Consider the following 21,374-nt stretch of genomic DNA (forward strand, 5'->3'; position numbering starts at 1 on the left):
CGAAGTCCAACGCTTAACCCACTGAACCACCCAGATGCCCCTCAATTTTAGCTTTAGAATCACCCTGTTTGTGTTTTTTTTAATGTTTGTTTATTTCTGAGACAGAGACAGAGCATGAGTGGGGGAGGGGCAGAGAGAGACGGAGACACAGAATCAGAAGCAGGCTCCAGGCCCCGAACTGTCGGCACAGAGCCCAACGCGGGGCTCGAACTCACGGACTGCGAGATCATGACCCGAACCGAAGTCGGAGATGCTCAACCGACTGAGCCCCCCCAGGCGCCTGTTTGTGTTCTGAAGTAGGGGGGAGTGTGGCACGTTCAGATGCTGCACAGATAAATGTGAGAACAGCCACTCCTCTTCCTCACTCAGGTTTTCTCTGTGCTCCTCAGTTACGTGAAAATGCTTTTCATGTGGATATTCTGTTTGCTATGAGGCATGTTGTCACTTTTTGTTGTTGCTGAAAACGTGATCTTCTGTTATATCATGACTTTCCTGCTAATTTTGTGTTCTGTTAAAAGCTTTGTTCTTTTTGTGGTCACAGCTTTTTAGTTGTTTCTCTTAGATTTCCTGGGCACGCAATCATTTATCCATAAATCCTCTCACCTCCTTTCCCATTTCACGGCTTCTCTCTCGTCTAAGTGTCCTTCCCTGCCCTCGTCTCCCCTGTCCCATTTGCTCCGCCACGCTGGCCTCTCACTGCAACAACACAGATGCTACCTGATCTGTGAGAGCGTGATCTGCTCGGTCTGCTCGGCCTGCCGGCCCCACTGGGTGCAGTCTGTGGTGGAGAAGGGTGCGATGGCCCATCTCCCGGGAGATGACTGTGACCGTGCCTGGCCTGCTGCTGGGTTCCTCTGTTCGCTGTACTGGTCACAAAGTTTAAGTCGCTAAAGAGTTAGGAGGAATGTGTAGTTCACACAGCACGAGTTTTATTAATGTAATTTTAAGGCCAATTAAACTAATTTTATTCAGAGTAAGTCTACATTAAATTACAATATTAACAATCTCTAGAAATAATGAACATAAAATTTAAGAAGTAGAAATCTATTTGGTCTTTGTAGACCACAAATCATAGAACTCACAAATGAAAATTTACAAATATAGAAATAATGAGGATACTTGAAGGGCGAGATTTTCACATGGAAACCCATAAGATGTCATATTTTAAACACGCATGTTTCAAAAAGGGAGAAGTTTTTAATAATTTAGCACAAAATCAAATTATATAAACTTGGTATATCCCAGAAAATATTGCTTTAAACACTTATACCATGATCAAAATTCCTTTGGTAGCTTTTAATCAAAGTGAAACATGCTATTATGTAAAATATAAAGTACTCTGAAATGTTACCAGAAAAGGATCTTTGTTACAGTTCACGGTACTGACATCGTCGGCCCCCACACAACCTCACCTGTACACACACAACATGAAACCAGGTGCCAACAAAATCCTTTAATCTTTTGACAAAACCACCTTCCCAACATCAGGACTCGAGTGTCTCCCACCACACCTTACAGTGGTCACAGCGTGGACAACAAGCTTCCCTGCGTAAGGCTGTAAAGCAAACCAAACTCTGTTAGAGCGACTGTACGCCATCGTACAAATACTGCAGTCAGGAAACCAGACAGCGGTCACCTCGGTGCGAAGAGCAGGGGCTGCGAGACACAATCTTAGAAGAGTGGGTGCAATCACACTGCTCCCTGGACCCCTAAACAGAAAATTCACAAGCAACTCAGACGCTCGTGAGTTCACTGCAGTGAGCATGCCCCCAGTGCTGTCTCGGCAAGGAGGGGTCTCGCCGAGAAACCTCGCTCTGGGAAGTCTGTCATCAGAGTGTAAAAACATGGAAGATAAAGGAAACGGACAGATGTCGGTATCGACGTTGCATAACTGAGGAGTCAGTTCTTGACACTGTTTCTTCCTAATGCTCGCCAACGAAGGGCTCTGGTTTCCAACCTACATGCCCATCCACCAGGAGCCCCTGCCTTCAGGAGCACACCAGCCCACTCTGCAGCCCACGGACACAGCACGGAGGGTCTAACTGTGCATCTGTGATCACACGCACACACACACCCCACACCAAGCTGTCAGCTTTCTGCTACAAAAGCAACACCTTACAAAGGAACCTCTTTTACCCAATATCTTCTCGTCCAATCTCAAAGTCATTCTGCCCGAGCAGCTGCGACAGTTTAAACACCGAAAAGAGTAAGAGGAAGAACTGGAGGAAAGACACACGTGCCGCTGGCAAACCCCTAAGCTCTGTGAAGGGTGATCTGAGAATCATCCTTTCCTTCTAATCCAAAAGTCTCCACGCTGGCTCAATCTCAGAAGTCCTGGGAACGGCACAGAAATGCTTCACCGCTCTGAAGATACATTCTAGGGTCTCGCTGAGAGAACACGGCTGGCCGACACATCAGGCCACGTAGTGGTACTGATTCGGATTGTCTTTGTCTCTCTCCATATAGTCTCTGTCTATAAGAGATTCAATTCTCTTTTTCAAATCTCCAGGCTAAAAAAGAGAAACGAAACCCCTCAATTATAGTGGCGGTAAATTTACAAACACGGGGAAACATATGCGCGAAGCAAGTAATTATAATTATATAAAATATACGTATCTACAGGTAAACTATTTATAATTATAACCAAATTATAAAACGAAGACAATCCAAGTCCTTCCTTCAGAGACAATGCTAACATGGCCTCTTGATTCAAGCACTCTCGTGTGAATTTACTGTCTGAGCAGGCTGAGAGGGAGGAGATGAAAACCCTTTTTTGCCAGCACGAACGAACGCATAAGCAGGGCACATCCTACTGGGTGGCACATTTTCATTGGTCTGAAAGGGGAATCTGGTAACGTCTCAGGGCAGCTTCATCCTTTGCAAGGACATCTGTCCCCAAGTCCTGTATTTCCTGCATGTGCTGCTGATGTGTAACCACAGGTCCACAGATGACTGACACCATAACAAGCGAGCCCCGCGAGGACGTCTCTGGCTCCGCCGTGGTAGAAAGCACACTTATGTTGACGTTTATGAGCAAGCTTCTCCCTTCAAGGGCACATTCCATCAAAAGGCCTAACTTTCTATCGAGTGACGGATGGAGCATTCATGAGATGCAGTGAGAGCCACGCGAGGTCCTGCCAGGGCAGAGCCGGCTGCTACAGCCACCGCATATGCCTCCCACTGGTCAGTGCTGTAACTGCTGGGCCTCTCGTCTGTAAGAGGGAAAGTGGGCGCTGGCTCTGGCCTGAGGGGGAAAGAAGGGTGTACACAGCAGGGCTGGGCGCCCACACCTGCGTGGCAGAGGACATGGCAGCCGCGTGCTCGCCCAGGGGAACACGGTGTCTGCTCACCCTGACACCCTCAGTGAGGATGGAGGGCCGGCTGCTCCTCTGCCCAACGGGACCCCGCAGAACCAGGGAGCTTCACCCCACAGGCTCAGTCTCTGTAGGGCCAGGCCTCACGAGTCCCATACTTCCCAGGTGGACGCGCCTGTTTTCAAGAGCTCTTCCTAACACTTCCCTACCTGGTCAGTGCTCCAAGTACAGCCAGGGCAGAAACCCTCAGGCCTAGAAACACGCAGGCACAGGCAGGATTCAGGGTTGACTTTCTCATGCACAGAAATGAGGAGGTATCACCAAAACAGAAAATGCTCTGGAGCTTGTCAGTGCTGAATAAATGAGCAGCTAGTAGGACTTCCCTGCAATCACAGGGCATGACCTGAATAGCCACCCCACTGAGAAACCCCGCCTGGAGCTACAGCACCTGCCCCGGCCCCCTCCCCCTCCTAACAAGGTGTCAACAACGTCTCTGCCGTGGCAGATTTGGGGCCTCTAGTTCCTGGGACGGTTACAAAGAGCATTTGGGATAAAAACCCTACTGTCCCCACTTGCCAGTTTTTTGACATTTGGTGTGCACACACAAGCAGATTTCTGTAGTAAATGATCACCTGTAATGCAGGACAAATGATTCTAATGTGTTAGGAACTGAACATGCTTTTTCAATGTTCGGCGCAATACTTTAATTAAGCTAATGTGCATTTACCTTTACTGGAAATTTCAGCTGATTATACAATTCAGAAACTAGAAGGTTATGACCAAGAGTCTTTCTCATCTTCATTATTCTGACGATAGCAGCGTCAATCTGATATTGTCTGTCCTGAAACACTCTCTCAGTGGTGCTGGCTTGTTCCTCAATCTGCACACAGACACACACACAAGTGAAGTGTAAAGATACAGTTGGGTGTTATTTCATATTGTTGAGTTTAATGGGAAACTTTTTTCTTATTTGAGAGAGAGACAGAGGGAGAGAGAGAGAACACTCGAGCACAGGCAGGGGAGGGAGAGAACCTGAAGCAGGTTCCACACTCAGCACGGAACCTGATGCAGGGCTTGATCTCAGGACTGACTGTGAGATCACGACCTGAGCCGAAATCAAGTTGGATGCTCAACCAACTGAGCCACCCAGGCACCCCTGATAAGAAAATTTGATGCAAAGAAAGGCCAAACATTGGGTAAATCCTATTCTGTTATGCATTTTTATTTGTTCTAGCAAAACCTAGCTTCCCAAGAATAGCCCAACTTCAGTACCAAAGCTTGAAAAAGAATGTAAAGTTACATTCCCCTCATAAAAAAGCTACAAAACACATCAACTGTATATAATCCTGGATTAGATCCAGTAGCACAGAAGAGAAAGCAGAATAAAACACAATAGCTACCAGAGTTTATTCCAGAAATGCAAGCTTTGCTCAGCATCAGGAAACCTAGGAATGGAATGAATTTCATCACAGTTGTGTTGAGGTCACAGCAATTATGTGATCTCTTGACAGACACTGCAAAGGCACAAAAAAACTGAAAACCTATCCTTGATCTAAAACAAATTAACGTACAAATAGCAATGAAAAAAACCCCACCTGAACATGATAAAAAGCTGTTACCAGAAGCAAAGCACAGCTCCTGATAACAACTTCATGTTAGTTAACAGCAACCTACTGGAGGCCTGTTTGATCTACAGGAGACAGGTCTGTGCCTGCATGTAAGGTACGTGAGTTTCAGAAAAGGAGAAGCCACGCTTCCATCGCACTTCCAAAGGGATCCACCACCCCAAATAGGTTAATGTTCCAGGCACTTGAGATAAAAAAAATCAGGAAGTGAAGAAAAAGCCTGGTAGCACCATAATTTCATACAAATGTGATTTTCAAAGTTCTAGCTGCGCAGTAAGAGAACAAAAGAACTATAGCAAATTGGAGCAGACACGTGGTAATTATTTGTAGATAAGCTACGAATCCAAAAATCCGAGAAAATCAACTGAAAAACCATCAAAGCCAACGAGAATTTCGTGAAGTGGCTGGACACAGGAAGAGTACACAAGGGTAAATGGTGTTAATATATACATACTGGCAATAACTGGTTACACATGTAAACAGAAAAGATCCCCTTAATAGGTGCCAGCATTTTATTGGCCCTTCTTGCTTAAAACCTTCAGTGGCTTCCCCAAATTCTTCATAGCTCTGACCAGTCTGTATATAACCTGTCTGTGGCCTGCCTCCTCAGGCCTCACCTGGCTCAGCATGGCCTTCGGTGGGAAAGCCTTCCCTGACCCACGGTGTGGGACTGTGCTTTTGTCTCCTACCTCAAGTGTAGTAAGTTAAACAATGTGTAATCATCTGGTACCTGTCTGCTGAAAGTTCCTTGAAACCAAGATTTAGAAGAATAAGTTATTATTCACGGATGAATTCTCAGTGCTTCACAGAGGACCTACGCCTTAGTAGGTGCTTAATGAGTATTTGTTGAATCATCTAATAAGAAATATGCCAAGACTTTTAGAAAACTCCCATGAAGAGAAGAGACTTATATTTATATATATACACAGATAAGAATCAGATTTAGTATAGCCAAAATAAAAACTGAAAACTGTGTAATGCACTTTGAATAAAAAATGTTAATGTTCTTATTTGGAGGGCAAAGACACAATAAAATTATTCTCAAACTTACTGGGAGAATAAATTTATAGGAATGGGTAAATTAACTAAAAGAATTTGGGTCCTGGATATGAAAGAAATCAATAGAATTTGTAGAAGAGAATTTAAAAACTGACTCGTAATATGTGAATTTAATATATAACAAAGGTGACAATTCAAATAAGTTGTCAGAGAACGGTATTTTCAATTCAGTTTTAGAACAGGAAGAGTAGTTAGATTGCTTTTTGATATTAATTTCTACGTTGCTCAGAGAAAAACTTACATGTAAAAACTAATAGAAAAGTACAAGTAATTTTAAAAAAAACATTGGGTTAGGGGCACCCGGGTGGCTCAGTCGGTTAAGCATCTGACTTCGGCTCAGCTCATGATCTTGGGTTCGTGAGTTCAAGCTCCGCGTCGGGCTCTGTGCTAACAGCTCGGAGCCTGGAGCCTGCTTCGGATTCTGTGTCTCCCTCTCTCTCTGCCCCTCCCCCACGCTCTCTCTCTCTCAAAAATAAATATTAAAAAACAAAACATGAAGAATTAAAGATCAGAAAGACATGATGTGCATAAGCTACTCAATGGCATAAAGATGCTCAAAGAAATTCAATCTAAAATGGCAATGAACTATCTGTGCCTGTAAGAACAGGGCGGGCAGAGGGAGGGCTGGCCCTCTTGTGAAACCGGACACTGAAATCTGGGAAGATCTGTCAGGCTTCCATTTGGAAAAGAGTGGCCAGACTAACAAAAGTCCACATTCTTTGACCCTGTAATCCCAGGGCAAAGATTTTATACTGAAGAAACAAGCTAATAGGTACACAGGATGTTTAATGTAACCTTATTTCCAGTAGAGATCGAAACCACCTGAATGCCTTTCCCCAAGGGTGCTGCCGAGCTCCTGAGGGACACAGGACCAACTACTCTGCACCCGTGAGAAACCAAGTCCTGACATGGAAGCAGACCCACAGTAACAAGACCAGACTGCATAACGGCACATATAAATGCCATCTGCAGAGTGATCCCGTTACAGAAAAAACAAGATTAGACATTTACACCACAGGAAAAACCTGTACTTCGAAGTGGCAGTAGAGGTCATCTCCAGGGGACAGAGGTGACAGTCCCACTTTGAAATAAGCACACCTGGGTGGCTCAGTCGGTTAAGTGCTGACTTCGGCTCAGGTCATGATCTCACAGTTCATGAGTTCGAGTCCCGTGTTGGGCTCCATGCTGGACAGCTCAGAGCCTGCTTGGGATTTTGTCCCCCCTCTCTATCCCTCCCCTCCTCATTCTCTTTCAAAAATAACATTAAAAATAAAGTAAAAGCACAAAAAGAATGCCTGTTTTCCCATATACTTGCCGACTCTGGATATCATCAAACTTTTAAACGTTTCCCATGTTGACAGATGAAAAGTGGAGTATTATTTTATTAAAGTTTTTACTTATTTGAAAGACCGGGGGTGGCTGGGTGGCTCAGTCAGTTAAGCACTGACTTCGGCTCAGGTCATGATCTCGCGGTTTGTGGGTTCAAGCCCTGCTTTGGGCTCTGTGCTGACAGCTTGGAGCCTGGAGCTGCTTCGGATTCTGTGCCTCCCTCTCTCTCTGCCTCTGCTTATGCTCTCTCTCTCTCTCTCTCTCAAAAATAAACATAAAAATTAAAAAAAAAAAAAAAAAAAAAAAAAAGCGCACGCAAGTGGGTAAAGGGCAGAGAGAGTGAGAGAGAGGGAATCCCAAGGAGGCTCTGTGGGGCTTGGACCCATGAAATCACGAGTCTGCTGCTCGATGACAGAGCCCCCCAGGCAGCCCTGGGGTATTATTTTAACTTGAATTTAAAAAAATTACTGATGAGAATGAACATCTTTCATATACTTACTGATCTTTTGCATTTCTTTTCGTGTAATCTGAACTTCTTTTCCCACCGGGCTCCACCTGAACACTTCCAGGTAAGGGAGCGACCACGCTCGACTGCGGGGGGTGAAGAAGCTGTGACGCTGCCCTGGTCTTGTCTGAATGGGTTGGTGCCTTTAGGCCTCTCCTCATTTACATGCCAGGGCCCACTGCCTCCCCCCCCCCCCACCCCCCCGCGTGGCAGCACTTTAGGCTGCAAGGGCTCCCTTGTTCGGAAGGGCCTGAGGGCGGTGGTCCAGGACCTGCCCTGGACATGAGACACTTGAGAATGTCTTCGCTGCTACAAACACTCCAGTGGGCCTGTGACAGCCACCACCTCACCACCCCTCCCACGTTAAAGTGCTCTTACAAGACTTAGGAATTGACCGTACAAACGAATGAGTCCTTGGTAAGTACCCAGTGAGTAACACAAGAAAGCTTATACGTACGGTTTCCTTCATCTGGATCTGGTTGATCTTTATTCGAAACAGTTTGTGCTTGAACTCCCCGTTGAACATGAATGTGTCCCCGTCTTCCACCTCCTTCCCTTTGGGACTCTTAACCAGAACTCGTGCTTTACCGCAGGCCAGGGACTGCAACGTTCGTCGCAGCTCACCATCCTCTGGGCGGGGAGAGAATCGGGCACAGACTAGCACCGAAATGAGGACACGTGACAATGGTGAAAGACACCCCACACTCACATGTGACGGGCAGAGACTGGGCTGATCTCTAACAACAAGGACACGCGGAGGCCACACAGTCACGGAGCGAGGACTCTTACCTATCCCTGTGGCCATTTTTATTTCTTCAAAGCTGAATCCGTCCCCTTCGTTGAACATGAGAAGCACCAGTGTCTGGAACAGGGACACCTGGAACTCCTTCTTCCCCTGAAAGAGCATGGGACGCACCCCGTGTAAACCTGTGAGCTCTGTGTGCAGGAAAGCGGCTAGGCTCTAGAGGGCTTCACCCCCAGGACCAGCCTCTCTGGGTGGAGGTGGGGAAGCATGGCTGCCCCACCCGGTCTGCAGAGGCAGGAGAGGATACATGCAATTTACATACGTAGTATCCATGCACATAGGATTTATAGGATACGGTGCCTAGTGCATGGTAACAGCTAGCAAAGTAGTCATTCTGTAAATTTTTTGCTTGGTATATACAACTGAATCTTATTTACAAAGCTGAAGTTAAACAGGAACATGAAGGCATTGTTTTGTGACCTGCTTCTTTCTGGTATCAAAACACCGTCTGCACTTTCCTCTTGTATAACGTCTCTTTTAGCAATAGCACCGCGACAAACGGGCTTATTCACTGCTCTGTGAAAACGTCTTACTATGATGAATTTCTGGAACTGGCACCACTGTAACAAAGCCTGTGACTTTGGAGGCGGGAGACGTGAGACCAAAGCATGCTCTGTATGGCGCTGTTCCTCGAGGTTTTAGCCTTGACCAATCAGTACTCGAAATGTGGCATTTCACTGGACTGTAATTTGCAAATGTTTGGCAGAAAAATAGAGCAGGTTTTCAATGAATTTGATTTCTTAGTCTTGCTTTTATGAGTTGCCTCTTCACATCCTTTGCTTTCTTCTTTTTTTAAACCTGGAAGCTTCACATATTCCGGGTTGCTGCGCTGATTTCTGTATCATTCCTATTCTAGCACATGTGCTGTTGAAGCAAGCACTCCTTTGCTCTTTTTTCAGCTAGGTAAATGCTTTCTATTTTTATTGACTTTATTGATTGGAATATTAATCCTTCAGCTGTTTATTATCGTTGACCAAGAAAAGGCAGTACGGAGTTATGCTGAATGACCTTTTCCTTTGTTTGTTACCAAAGATCAACCACAATTGAAAATATTCTATTAACATATTTATATGTTATTTGTCTATGAAACAGACAAAGAACTTACTTCTTTAAACTCTGCTTTTAAAACAGCATGGCCCAACGTGGTTTGCCACTGAAGTTTTCGACCACTGTGCTTTCCAAGATAGAATGTCTTAAATATTTCCTGAAGTTTAACCATCTGCCAAGCACAGGAAAACAATAAGTTTAATTATGCTAAACACCACACATCCAAAGAACCACATACTGCTTAATTTACAAAGCTTTCAAAATTTTTCACAGCTGAATGAAAAGATCAGTTCTGTATTTTGACAGTGTTTCTTTGGATTATTCTGTTACCTATGCAAATGTCTGCCACTCTGGCACACTGGGGTCTGCTTCCCACATGGGTGTTGCTTCAAGTGGTACTTAATGCACAGACAGGTTGTGTTCCTCAGTCTCCACAGCCCACGCTGTGGCTCCCCTGGCCAGTGGCACATGCAGTCAAGACCACAGAGACCGTCTGCAGGCCCAGCTGTGTCCTGCCAGGTTGTGGTGAGGCTGGGAGGGTGCTGGGAAGCAGGTTGTGGTGAGGCTGGGAGGGCACTGGAAAGCACCGGAGACAGTCTTGTCTAGGAGGCATGACGTGCCACTGTTTCCATTGTTACTTTCTGGGAGGATTTCTCCTACCTTCTAAACTTTCTTGTGGTTCTTCTTCTTTTTTTTTTTTTTAATTTTTTTTGATGTTTATTTATTTTAGAGACAGAAAGAGCACAAGTGGGGGGAGGGCAGAGAGAGGGAGACACAGAATCTGAAGCAGGCTCCAGGCTCCAAGCTGTCAGCACAGAGCCCAATGCGGGGCTCAAATCCATGAACCATGAGATCATGACCTGAGCTGAAGTCAGGTACCCAATCGACTGAACCACCCAGGCGCCCCTCGTGGTTCTTTTTTTTCAAGTTTATTTATTTTTGAGAGAGAGAAGAGAGAGAGTGCTCTAGCAAGCAGGGGAGGGGCAGAGAGAGAGCAAGAGAATCCCAAGCAGGCTCCGAGCTGTCAGCATAGAGCCCAACGTGGGGCTCGAACTCATGAACCCTGAGATGATGACCTGAGCCGAAGTCAAGAGTTGGACACTCAACTGACTGAGCCCCCCCCAGGCATCCCTCTCACAGTTCTTTACTGCTGTGGTCTCACTCCTTTGAAGCCCCTCCTCCTTCTCCCGGTGTCCAGCCCTCCCCACCCCTGGCCTCCTGCTTAGTTACAGACGGGTTCTGCTGTCTGACAGTGTTTCAGGGTGCATTTTCTGGTGTCCCGCACACTCCCTCTCACTTTCTTTGCTTGGTTCCCTCGACATTCTCACTGCTCTGCAGCCAGGATAGCCAATGGTCTGTGCTGCCAAATCCAATGGGTTCTTCTTATCAGGCTTCGATCAGAGAAATAGCTTTGTGAGAGGCGGCTTCCCTGCCCTCGGTGACTAATGGCTTAGACCCCCGTGTCTTTGTCTCATGTCCTTTCCTTCCAAGGTCTCCTTGGTGTGTCTACCTTCCACCCCGGACACATGGGCGCCCTCAGGGTCCTGTGTGCCAGAGAGTCTGCACTCTGCTCACTGCCCTGTCAGCATCCTTGGCTGCTTCCAAGTTCTTAGGATAAAGAGTCAAACTCTTGGGGCGCCTGGGTGGCTCAATCGGTTAAGTGCCTGACTCCTGATTTTGGCTCAGGTCATGATCTCACGGTTTGTGAGTTCAAACCCACACGCTGATAGGGTAGAGCCCGCTTAGAATTCTCTCTCTCTCTCTCTCTCTCTCTCTCTCTCTCTTCCTCTGCCCCTTCTCTGCTTACGCTCAACCATGTGTGCATGCTCCCCCCGCCCTCAAAAATAAACTAAAAAAAAAAAAAGATTCTGAGGCGCCTGGGTGACTCAGTTAAACGTCTGACTTTGGTTCAGGTCATGATCTCAGGGCTCATGAGTTTAAGTCCCACGTTGGCTCTCTGCTGTCAGCACTAAACCCACTTCAGATCTTCTGTCCCCCTCTCTCTCCACCTCCCCAGCTCACATGCTCTTTCTCTAAAGTGAACAAACATTAAAAAGAAATAAAAATAAAGAGTAAAACCCTTCCAAGGCTTGCCAAGGTCCTGTCCTCCAGAACCACTGATTGCACTGGCCTGTCCTGTGCTTCCCCCACTGGACGAGTACGCTGTGCTGTCTACCCTCAGGCTTCCGCCTAGGGACACCCCTCAGTAACCCCCTGGTCATCTTTAGAGCCCCTTCCTCACAGAGGCCTTCTCCAACTGCTCTTGGCTCTGAGGGCATTCATAGCAACTTGTGACTGTCCCCCTCTGGACAGAGAGCTCAGGGCATCCGCAGGTGCGAGGGAGCGAAGGCCCGCTCTCCCTGCCTGGGGCATCTGTCAGCTCCTCTGCGCTCTGTCCAAGCGGTGCCTTTGGTCAGGATGCCCGTCGGCCTTGCATCTGCCCAGCAACCCCATCCTCACACTTCAGAACTATCACCCACACCCACATTCAACCACATCAGATCCCAGGCACAATTATCATTTCGTTTCTAAGTATTGTAGTATATATCCAAAAGACAACGACTCTCTCAGAAAACATATCTAGAAGTGCCTGGGTGGCTCAGTGGGTTAAGCATCCAACTCTTGATCTCAGGGTCATGAGTTCAAGCCCCATGTTGGGCTCTGCACCGGGGGTGTGAAGTCAACTTAACAAATAATTTGCAAAAAAAGAAAACATACTTGGTGCCATATGACATTCAACCAATAAAAGCTAGCTAATATGGTGATGAACTTCCTAAAAACTTTTTCCTTGCGATTAACTCCTAGAAGTGGCCACAATCATCATGGTAAGAGGACAGCAGCTAACACTGGGTGCTTATTATGTGCCAATTACAATCCCAGGCTCAAAATGGAACAGAGACCCACCCACATGTAAGAGTATCGATAAAACTCTTAGCAGAAAACAGAGGTAAATTTTCAAGACCTTGGATGTGGCAACAGTTCTTAGCTATGACAACAAAAGTAACAACAGAAAACATACTGGACTTTACAAAAACTCTAAAATTTTATGCAAAGAACACTATCAAAAGAGTAAAAAGATATCTCACAGAATGGGAGAAGATATTTGCCAATCACATATCTGATAAGGATCTAGTGCCCAGAATATACACAGAACTCTTAAAATTTAGCAACAGATAACACAAGTAAAAAATGGGCAAAGGACTTGCATAGAAAGTTCTTCACAGAAGAGCTACGGTGGCCAATAGGCACACGAAAAGATGCTCGACAAAATCATCATTCATTGGGGAAAAGCAAATCTAACCAAAACGAGATACCAATTCATACCCACGAAGATGGCTCCGATCAAAAACCAGAATAACAAATACCGAGGAGGATATGGGGAAACTGGAAGCCGTGTTGCTGATGGAAATGTAACAGGCTGCAGCTGCAGTGGAAAACCAGCTTCTCACCCGCATCTCCACTCCTGGGTGTGTACCAGAGGCTCTGAAAACCGGGACACAGATTTCTGCACGCTTGTGCTCACGGCAGCGTTATTCACAGTGGCCGAAAGGTAAACGCACCTTTCAAGTGTCCGTGGCCAGCCAGCTGGCCGGAGGGACAGAACTTGGTCCACACACACAGTGGAACATCATTCAGCCTCATAAAGGAAGCACGATGTGGGCTACACGTCGTGGAACCCGCACGGTGAGTGGAAGAGGTCAGACACGGAAGGCCACCAAGTGTGACTGCAGTTATGTTAAAACCCAGAGTGGGCAAGTCCCTCGTTAGCGGGCCAGCAGGTGCCCAGGCTTGGACACTGGAGCAGGAGTGAACGCTCAACTCCACGGGGGCAGGGTTCTGTTTGCCACAATGACGAAGTTCTGCACTGGACGCAGGTGCTGCTCAGCTGTACGGCTTGAAATGGTGAGCTGCAGTCCGCTTCCCCCATGGCTTCCTCCCCTGTGTTTACACTGTGGGCGTATTTTTACAAAGGCCAGTACAGTAAGCCTTCAACATCTCTTGCTAGACAACAAAAAAGTACCAGGAAACCACGAGGGCCAGTACAAGGACAGAGGAGCTGACAGGGGCTCCAGCAGCTGGATGGCAGACAACAGGGGCATCGGAGCAAGCAACCAGGAGTCCGCGAGTCTGTCCAGAGGAGGACAGAGACGGTCACTGTTGACCAAGGCGAAAGTGGATCTGAGCAGAGATCGCCCAGCAGGAGAATCTGGTGGGGGAGAGGAGGTCCACACCACGTCCACGTACCTTCCCACAGATTACTTCAAAAGTACAACAGGAGAAACACTAACCACACAGAGAAGCCAGCTAAAGCTTTAACCAACGACAACATGGGACACCAACAGACGGGGGCAAACAGACAGCAGGTACCTCCTGATGTGCTGTTGGCTGAGCAAATTGTGTGGGACCCTTGCTGGATGAGCCCAGTGGACATAATTCATGAAAACTGGTGTGCGGTTTTGGGATGTGTGAACGTTAAGAAAGAAGAGGCTGGTGTAGGTGATACGGGGAAGGGGAACAGGGTAACTGTGGTGTGGGGCCTGGATGGTGTCTGGACAAAAGCAGAGAGGGCTCCCTCCCCCTGGGATAAAACTGTTACGGCAGTAATTGACTCGAGAGCGTCTCTGGGAGGTACCCACTGAAGTACTAGGTGCAGGAGGTATGATGTAGCCTCTCAAGTGTCAGTGCTGAAAACACAGGCAACACGTTCTGGGAATGCTTTGAACTATTCTCGCAAAGTCTCTGTAAGTCTGAATCACCTCAAAATAAGAAGCAAACAAACTCAAAGTGCCACAAGAGACACACCCAGGATGGACCTGCCTGGCCCAGTGAGCGGGGTGAGGAGGCGACGGAGGGTTTTCTGGAGAAAGCGTCTGGGGAGGGAAGTCTTAACCAGCAGTCAAATGCTGAGGACGGATGGGGGTGGAGTGAGGTTTTCTGGAGGTGGCTCACTTTCTGGAGGTGGTTTTCTGGAGTGAGGTTTTCTGGAGGGGGGCACAGAAGCCCTGGAGAACGTGGGAACTGAGGGGCATAGAGCCCGCAGGCAGCTCAGGACACAGCTGTGGCACCTGCAGACAGCAGTTGCTTGGGGAGGGAGGAGGGGACCGCAGCAATCTGGGGCGTCTGAGCCTGGGGACGTTGGTGCATATGTGCTCAGGACCACGGACTCACAGGCTGGAGGCTGAGGGCCTGTGTGGGCTGAGAAGGGAGCTGACAGGCTCTGGGAACGTTAGCGTCTAGAGTAGAGGTGGAGGGCCCACAGGAGAAGACAAGTATCACGGTGCATCAACTGTACTTCAATAACCAGTTAAAACAAACACAAAAAGGAGACAACCACAAAGACCAACCAGCAGAGTCAGAAACAGAAGAAAACCCTGAAACAGAGAGTCTTGGAAACGGAACAAACAGCCTCACGACAGGCTGTCTCCAGCCTGGGCTCCCAGGTGCCTTTCTTGGTCCTTTCTAGAAGGCCCTTGTCCCTGCTGTTTTCTTCCCAGCTCCACCCCAAACCAGCCAGGGGACACAGGCCGTCATGGTGAAATGCTGTTTTCCAGAGGCTATGAGGACCCTGCAGTTTTACTTCTGTGATTTAAAAAAACCTCTCGTTAAATACTCCGTGACAGGTAGCATCTCTGTGCATGGTATATGTGTAAGAAGTCCACAGGGCAAGTGCCTGGGGGGCTCAGTCAGTTAAGCATCAACTTTGGCTCAGGTCATGATCTCGAGGTCTGAGTTCGAACCTCACACTGGGCTCTCTGCTGTCAGCGGGAAGCCCACTTTAGATCCTCTGTCCCCCTCTCTCTGCCTCTTACCCACTTACACACACGCGCACACACACTCTCTCAAAAATAAATAAAACACTTAATGTATTTGGTTTCCATAACTATTCCCCAGACACTTTTATCTTTTTGATGTTTATTTTTGGGAGAGAGACATAGAGCATGAGTAGGGGAAGGACAGAGAAGACAGTGGGGGAGACACAGAATCTGAAACAGGCTCCAGGCTCTGAGCTGTCAGCACAGAGGCCATGAACCATGAGATCATGACCTGAGCTGAAAGTTGGACACTTAACTGACTGAGCCACCCATGTGCCCTTTCCCCAAATACTTTTTAAAATTTACTGCATGGTGACTGGGTGGCTCAGTTGGTTAAGCATCCACCTCTTGGCTTTGGCTCGGGTCATGATCTCACGGTTTGTGAGTTTGAGCCCTGTGCTGACAGCTCAGAGTCTGGAGCCTGCTTCAGATTCTGTGTCTTCCTTTCTCTCTGCCCCTCCCTTGCTTGCGCTCTCTCTCTCTCAAAAATAAACATTAAAAACAAAAAAACCCCAAAGCAGTCCACAGTACTTTGGCAACACTGATATATGAAAAATAAAAGGCAAACACTCTTTGAAACACTTACTTCTGGAGTCAAATGCACTTCCATAGGTGTGTATGTTGGCCAGTACCCCATCGTAAGTATGTTCACGGTTAGATCTATAGAACCTGGGTCACTCTGATTCTGCATATACTAAAGACAAAGAAAACCAAGAGGAAACAGTTACTGCAGAATGTCATCAAAAATAACTAGTTCGTAAAAGAATAAACAGTGTAATTTTCAAACCACATTTCAACATGTGTTTGCACCTAGTCCCAAGAACACATCCCACTGAAGCCATGCAACATGTTCCAAAGTCATTTGGGATATTTTTTCTTTCTTGGTTATGTTACCAATACAGGACACTAGCACACCTCTTTAAATCAAAAATTTTTAAACATTTTTAGGGATTACTTTTCTTTTTCATTTTGAATTTCAGTTATTTGGACATGTGGACATGTATGATTCTCAAGGCGGAGGGTTTTCCCTTGGCTGACACCCCCCCCAACACAACTTAAAGCGGGGTGGCTCCTGTTCGGCTGTCCCACGTGAAACAAACAGAGCTTGCCTGCTTGAACTGCACCATGATGTCCTTGGACAGCTCCATGTCCTTGAACATGCCTTCCAGCTTGCTGGTGAATGCTGCGCCGCACTCTGGGACACAAGCGGAGGCGTGAGCACCCCCAGGGACGAGGCCCAGCGCAGGGAAGGGTACACCCCGGGGCCCACACGCTTACCGTGCTTTAGTTTGGACAACATAGATTTTTCAGCATCTACTGAGGCGCTTTTTCCAACAAGGAGTCTTTTTGCCAAATCTTTTTTATAAAATGCTTCGAAGACATCTTTCCCTGTTTATAAGCAAATGAAAATGGCGTGAGACGCTGGACTATTAACGCGCACTTGCTCACTCCGGCTGAGACTCCAGTGGCGGCTGTGCCGCAGGGAGCTCGGCAGGGGCCTGTGCGGGATGCCCCCATAGGAGGACACCCGCGCTGCCATCGATGGGCGCCCACCCCTCCATTCCCCGTGCTAACACGGAAGCGGGAGTGTTTCTGTCTGTCTGTCTCAAGGAAAAGAGGGGGCCCATGTACAGACGTATTGACCGTCTCGTCTCTCCCTGCTCAGTGTTAATAGGAACAGCGTAGAGTGTGTCTCACCGTGAATGAACCTGAATATTATCATGACCTTGTCGAGAATCCTCTCCAGCTCCTCGTCTGTTGCTTCTTTATTACCCGCTCTCAATTTTGAATCAACATGTTTTGCTGTGAGAGTAAAAGTTTACAGTATTTAAAAAACAAGTATTTCTTATATAATACATTTCCTAAATAGAAAAAAAGAGCATCTTTAATTTCTACAAGCAAAAAGTAGACAGCAACACTCTAGAACCTTTCCAAAAAGATATTATTTTATGACAAAAGGCAGATCATGTGAATTTTCTATGGCAAGTATTTTCAAGTCATGGGAGATAAATAATTATACCGCTGCTCCAGCAACGGGAGGGCCCCACCTTCCAGATGTAGCATCCCTGAACACAGGCCTCTCGTACCTGAGACCACAGATTGGCCATGCCTTCCAGAAGCCCACACTCCAGGAGTTCAATACCCATCTCTGGAGAAACCACAATCCAGAAAGTGGTATGAAGGCCAAGCTAAACTGCCTTGTGAATTTTTTGTTTGGTTGCTTTTTCTTTTTTAAAGATTTAATTTTTTTTAAGTAATCTCTACACTAATGTGGGCCTTGAACCCACAACACCAAGATTAAGAGTCGCACGCTCCACTGGCTGAGCCAGCCAGGTGCCCCTTTCGTCGCTGCTTTTATTAGTTTTTTCCCTTCACAATTTTTTCATTATGAAATCCTCTGAACATACACAGAGGTAGAAACTGCACAATGAACCCCACGTCCCCATCACATACCCTCAACAGTAGGAAGTTCAACGCTGAATCACTGTACTTACTACATCTTTCTTTGCCCTTTGCCTAAAAACTTCCATTGACTAGTGAGAGTCTATGAATCCCGAAATATGCTTTGCTATTATCACGACATAATTGTATAAAGTGATAATTTAAAAACTGCTTCATCTTAAAACGTGATCTTTTAAGACCACATCCAATTTTACCCTATTTTAATGCTGGTGAGATAACGCGAAGACAGGGACACACGAACGTCTCCACGCTAATTGGTCACGTCACCCTCGTAACGCCGAGGTACTCTTATATAGCAAACCCTCTTCTTCCGATCCCAGAGCGCAGATCAGCGGCCATGCTCCAGACAGAACCAGAAGCACATCTGTACTCTCTCTTCCTTCTTCTGTGACATCAAGCTGCCACTTGACAAAATCACTACTCCGTTCTCCCTTATAAGTGCCGTGTGTGCTTCTACACACACGATACGTATACACACAACCCTTCTCCACCCTCCCCAAGGGGAGCTTAAAGATTCCGGGGAAAGGTTTTGCTTAAGTTCTGCTTTCTTTTCCCATATTAAAACAACGTCTGGAAATACGTTTTCTACCTATCAGTTCTGCGGGCTTATTCGGCCTCTTATTGATAAACGTCTCAAAGGACTCCTTCATCAAGTTGATGAACTTCTCGTTCCTCTGGAAGCATGCTTCTATCACGTGGTCCACTCGGTCCTTAAAATCCAGCAGGTCCTGTACCATATCTTTGTCCTTCTCAGGATTGATGACAATTGTTGTCCCGAAAGTCTACAAGAACACACACACCGCATCAGTGGCAGGTAACGGCACCATACATGTTCTCCTGAGACTTTAATAATCACCGTTGGTGTTAAATACTAAATCGTTTCAAAAGTTCCACAAATTCAGTGTACGTTCAAGAAGTTAAGTGAATATACAATTAACGCTTCAGTGTTTGAATTCTGCTTTTGAAAGAATTTGTGAATTAGTGGGAAAATGTCCACTGCTTAAAAACAAAAACAAAAATAAACTTTTACTGGGGCGCCTGGGTGGCTCAGTCGGTTGAGCATCCAACTCTTGATCTCAGCTCAGGTCATGATCTCACAGTTCGTGAGTTCAAGCCCCATATTGGGCTCCGTGGAGATTCTCTCTCTCCCTCTGCCCTCCCCAACCAACCCCCACCCCCTGCCCAAAATAAATTAACATTTAAAAAAAACCTGAAAACTTTCACTTACAAATTTCTCAGACGTTCCCATTAACCCAACACACCTACTTGGACTTCTTGACTAGAGTTTCCTTTTTCTCCCACTGCTAACCAAAGCCCAGTTTTAGGCTGCATTTTTAATTGAAAAATGCTATATTAAACATCACTAGAAGTCTATTATGTGACAATAATAGTTCGCTGTTTGATGATATAAACTTTGGTAGATACAATTATACTATTTGATGTGTTTAGAGAAGGGACAGAGACAGCAGGCCCCAAATGGAGTCACTGTGCTAAGCATCACGTCAGCAAACCAGGGCTTAACACCTGACCTAACTGAGGTTTTGGTCCCTCCGAGGAACAGAGTCTTCAAGCACTCAATCACTAGGCTTGTCAACACTAGTGACGTCATCTGCCAGACGGTTCCCTGTCATCCCCTCAGGAAGGTGACCTTGCCACAAGCAATCAGTCTTTGCCAGGATAACTTCCTGGTCCTGCCCCATCCTGTCTATAAAAGGCTTCCCTATCACACAGCTCCCCAAGGCTCCTTTCTATCGGCTGGATGGTACCAAATAAAGCCAGTAAGATCTTCAAAATTCCCTCAGTCCAATTTCGTCTTTTCAGATATGTACTTTGGGAAAACTGGTCTTAATAGCATACGTACACATACTTACGTATCCTATACATAAGTGAAGGCAGATTACTGGCGAAATGGTACAAATGAAACTGGCAGCGATCCCTTCTGGAGAGGGACACGGTATGCCCAGCCGGGGTGGAAGGGATTTTCCTCCGTACACTTTTGTACTGAGTGCATTTAAAAATAACACACACACGCTGCCAGGGATCAGCTTCACTGTGATAACGACACAGTGTCGAACATAATCTCCATTCCTGTCAGTGTGACTGCATGTCGCTGACAGACACTCAGGAACAGCGGTCACACCACTGATCTCTAAGACCTGGACTGCATGTGTACAGGGGAGCTCTTGCGTTCAGCACACGTTCCTGCTCCTAGGGCTACTCGTCAGCAAAGCCCTCGTTCTCCAATCTTTTTGGAACATACAGCTCTGTTGCTGGCGTGAGTTGGTAACCACGTCCAGCTCCATGTTGTTGTGTACAAAGTATCAGGGGGTTGTGCCTGCGGGCATGAGCTTCCCACGTGGAGGCAGATAAGCGATCTTAGGACTGATTATTCCATACAGCATGCGTGCAAGCTTTCCATCATCCTTTCTATATAACTGAACTTTCTGTGATCACTACAGATTCACGTGCAGCGGAAAGAACAGAGATCCCTCCTACACTTGGCTCAGCTCCCCGATGGCACTATCCGGCAAAGCTGCAGAATGGTATCACCACCAGGATCCTGGCACTGGCACACTGCATCCAGCTTCTCCAGGCTGCCCACCCCCCCGCCCCCGCCCCAGAGTATGCTGTTCCCCCGACTTGTCACCGGCACAGCCTTGTGTGCTCCCACCCCCTCCGTCAGCATGAGGGCCCTGCTGCTGCCTTCCCATGACCATATACAGACGCGTCACAGAAACATCACAGCACTGTGACAATAACGGATCTGGATGGTGGGAGACGTGGCAGCACACATGCCACCAAATGGATACACCAAAACGTGTAACCATTCTCACGGTCGATGAGCAAAGGCATGAGGTGTTTAAAAATCAGATGCACAGAAATGCGACTTTTTGAAAGTTGTGGCTGTACGTGGCACCGGAGCCCAGGCAGGTGACCGATGGCAGCCTTTAATGACGTCTGGCTGTGGGGTGCTCACGGGCGGGGCCATCTTTCAGAAAAGGTTTGCCTCATTGGGGAGGAAACGCGAGACTGCCGTCCACCCGAGCCCCCGCCTCGAGAAGAGCCCCTCCCCATGTGGGGAGCCACACGGCCGGGAGACAGGACGCTGCCATCCACAGGCGCGGTCACCGCGCATCACGACAGCCCCACGCACCTTGATGTACTCGCTCCAGTGCTGCAGCAGGACCTGCTGCCCACCCTTCACGCGGCTGAACAGCTGGTACATCTGGGTGAGGTCGGGCACTCGGTTCTCGTCCAGCAGCTGGTCGAGCCCTGCGACGGCACAGCGAGCGTTAGCGCGGCTCGGGGGTCCATGTGTGAACGGGCGCCTCACAAGTGTGGGGCCGACCCCTGTCCTCCGTGGGTGAGAAACAGTCCTACGCGGCCCCGTTGGCCAGGCCCCACCGCCAGAGG

At 47.3% G+C, this 21,374-nt stretch overlaps 1 protein-coding gene across 1 annotated transcript in view; it reads right to left on the minus strand.

The window, feature by feature from the left end:
• Positions 1-907: 907 nt before the first annotated feature.
• Positions 908-21,374, minus strand: part of CUL4A (cullin 4A) — a 46,719-nt gene continuing 26,252 nt past the window's right edge. The window contains exons 10-20 of the mRNA XM_053908328.1: positions 21,115-21,233; positions 18,550-18,742; positions 17,196-17,300; positions 16,776-16,886; positions 16,607-16,692; positions 16,084-16,191; positions 9,743-9,856; positions 8,622-8,727; positions 8,290-8,462; positions 4,042-4,194; positions 908-2,510 (exon numbers count right to left, since the gene is read on the minus strand). Of these exons, the coding sequence (XP_053764303.1) occupies positions 2,415-2,510; positions 4,042-4,194; positions 8,290-8,462; positions 8,622-8,727; positions 9,743-9,856; positions 16,084-16,191; positions 16,607-16,692; positions 16,776-16,886; positions 17,196-17,300; positions 18,550-18,742; positions 21,115-21,233 (1,364 nt within the window). The 3' untranslated portion in view covers positions 908-2,414. The remainder of the gene's footprint in view (positions 2,511-4,041; positions 4,195-8,289; positions 8,463-8,621; positions 8,728-9,742; positions 9,857-16,083; positions 16,192-16,606; positions 16,693-16,775; positions 16,887-17,195; positions 17,301-18,549; positions 18,743-21,114; positions 21,234-21,374) is intronic.

Source organism: Panthera pardus, unplaced genomic scaffold, assembly GCF_024362965.1.
Source record: "Panthera pardus isolate Hobbes unplaced genomic scaffold, ASM2436296v1 HiC_scaffold_1, whole genome shotgun sequence".
NCBI lineage: Eukaryota > Metazoa > Chordata > Mammalia > Carnivora > Felidae > Panthera > Panthera pardus.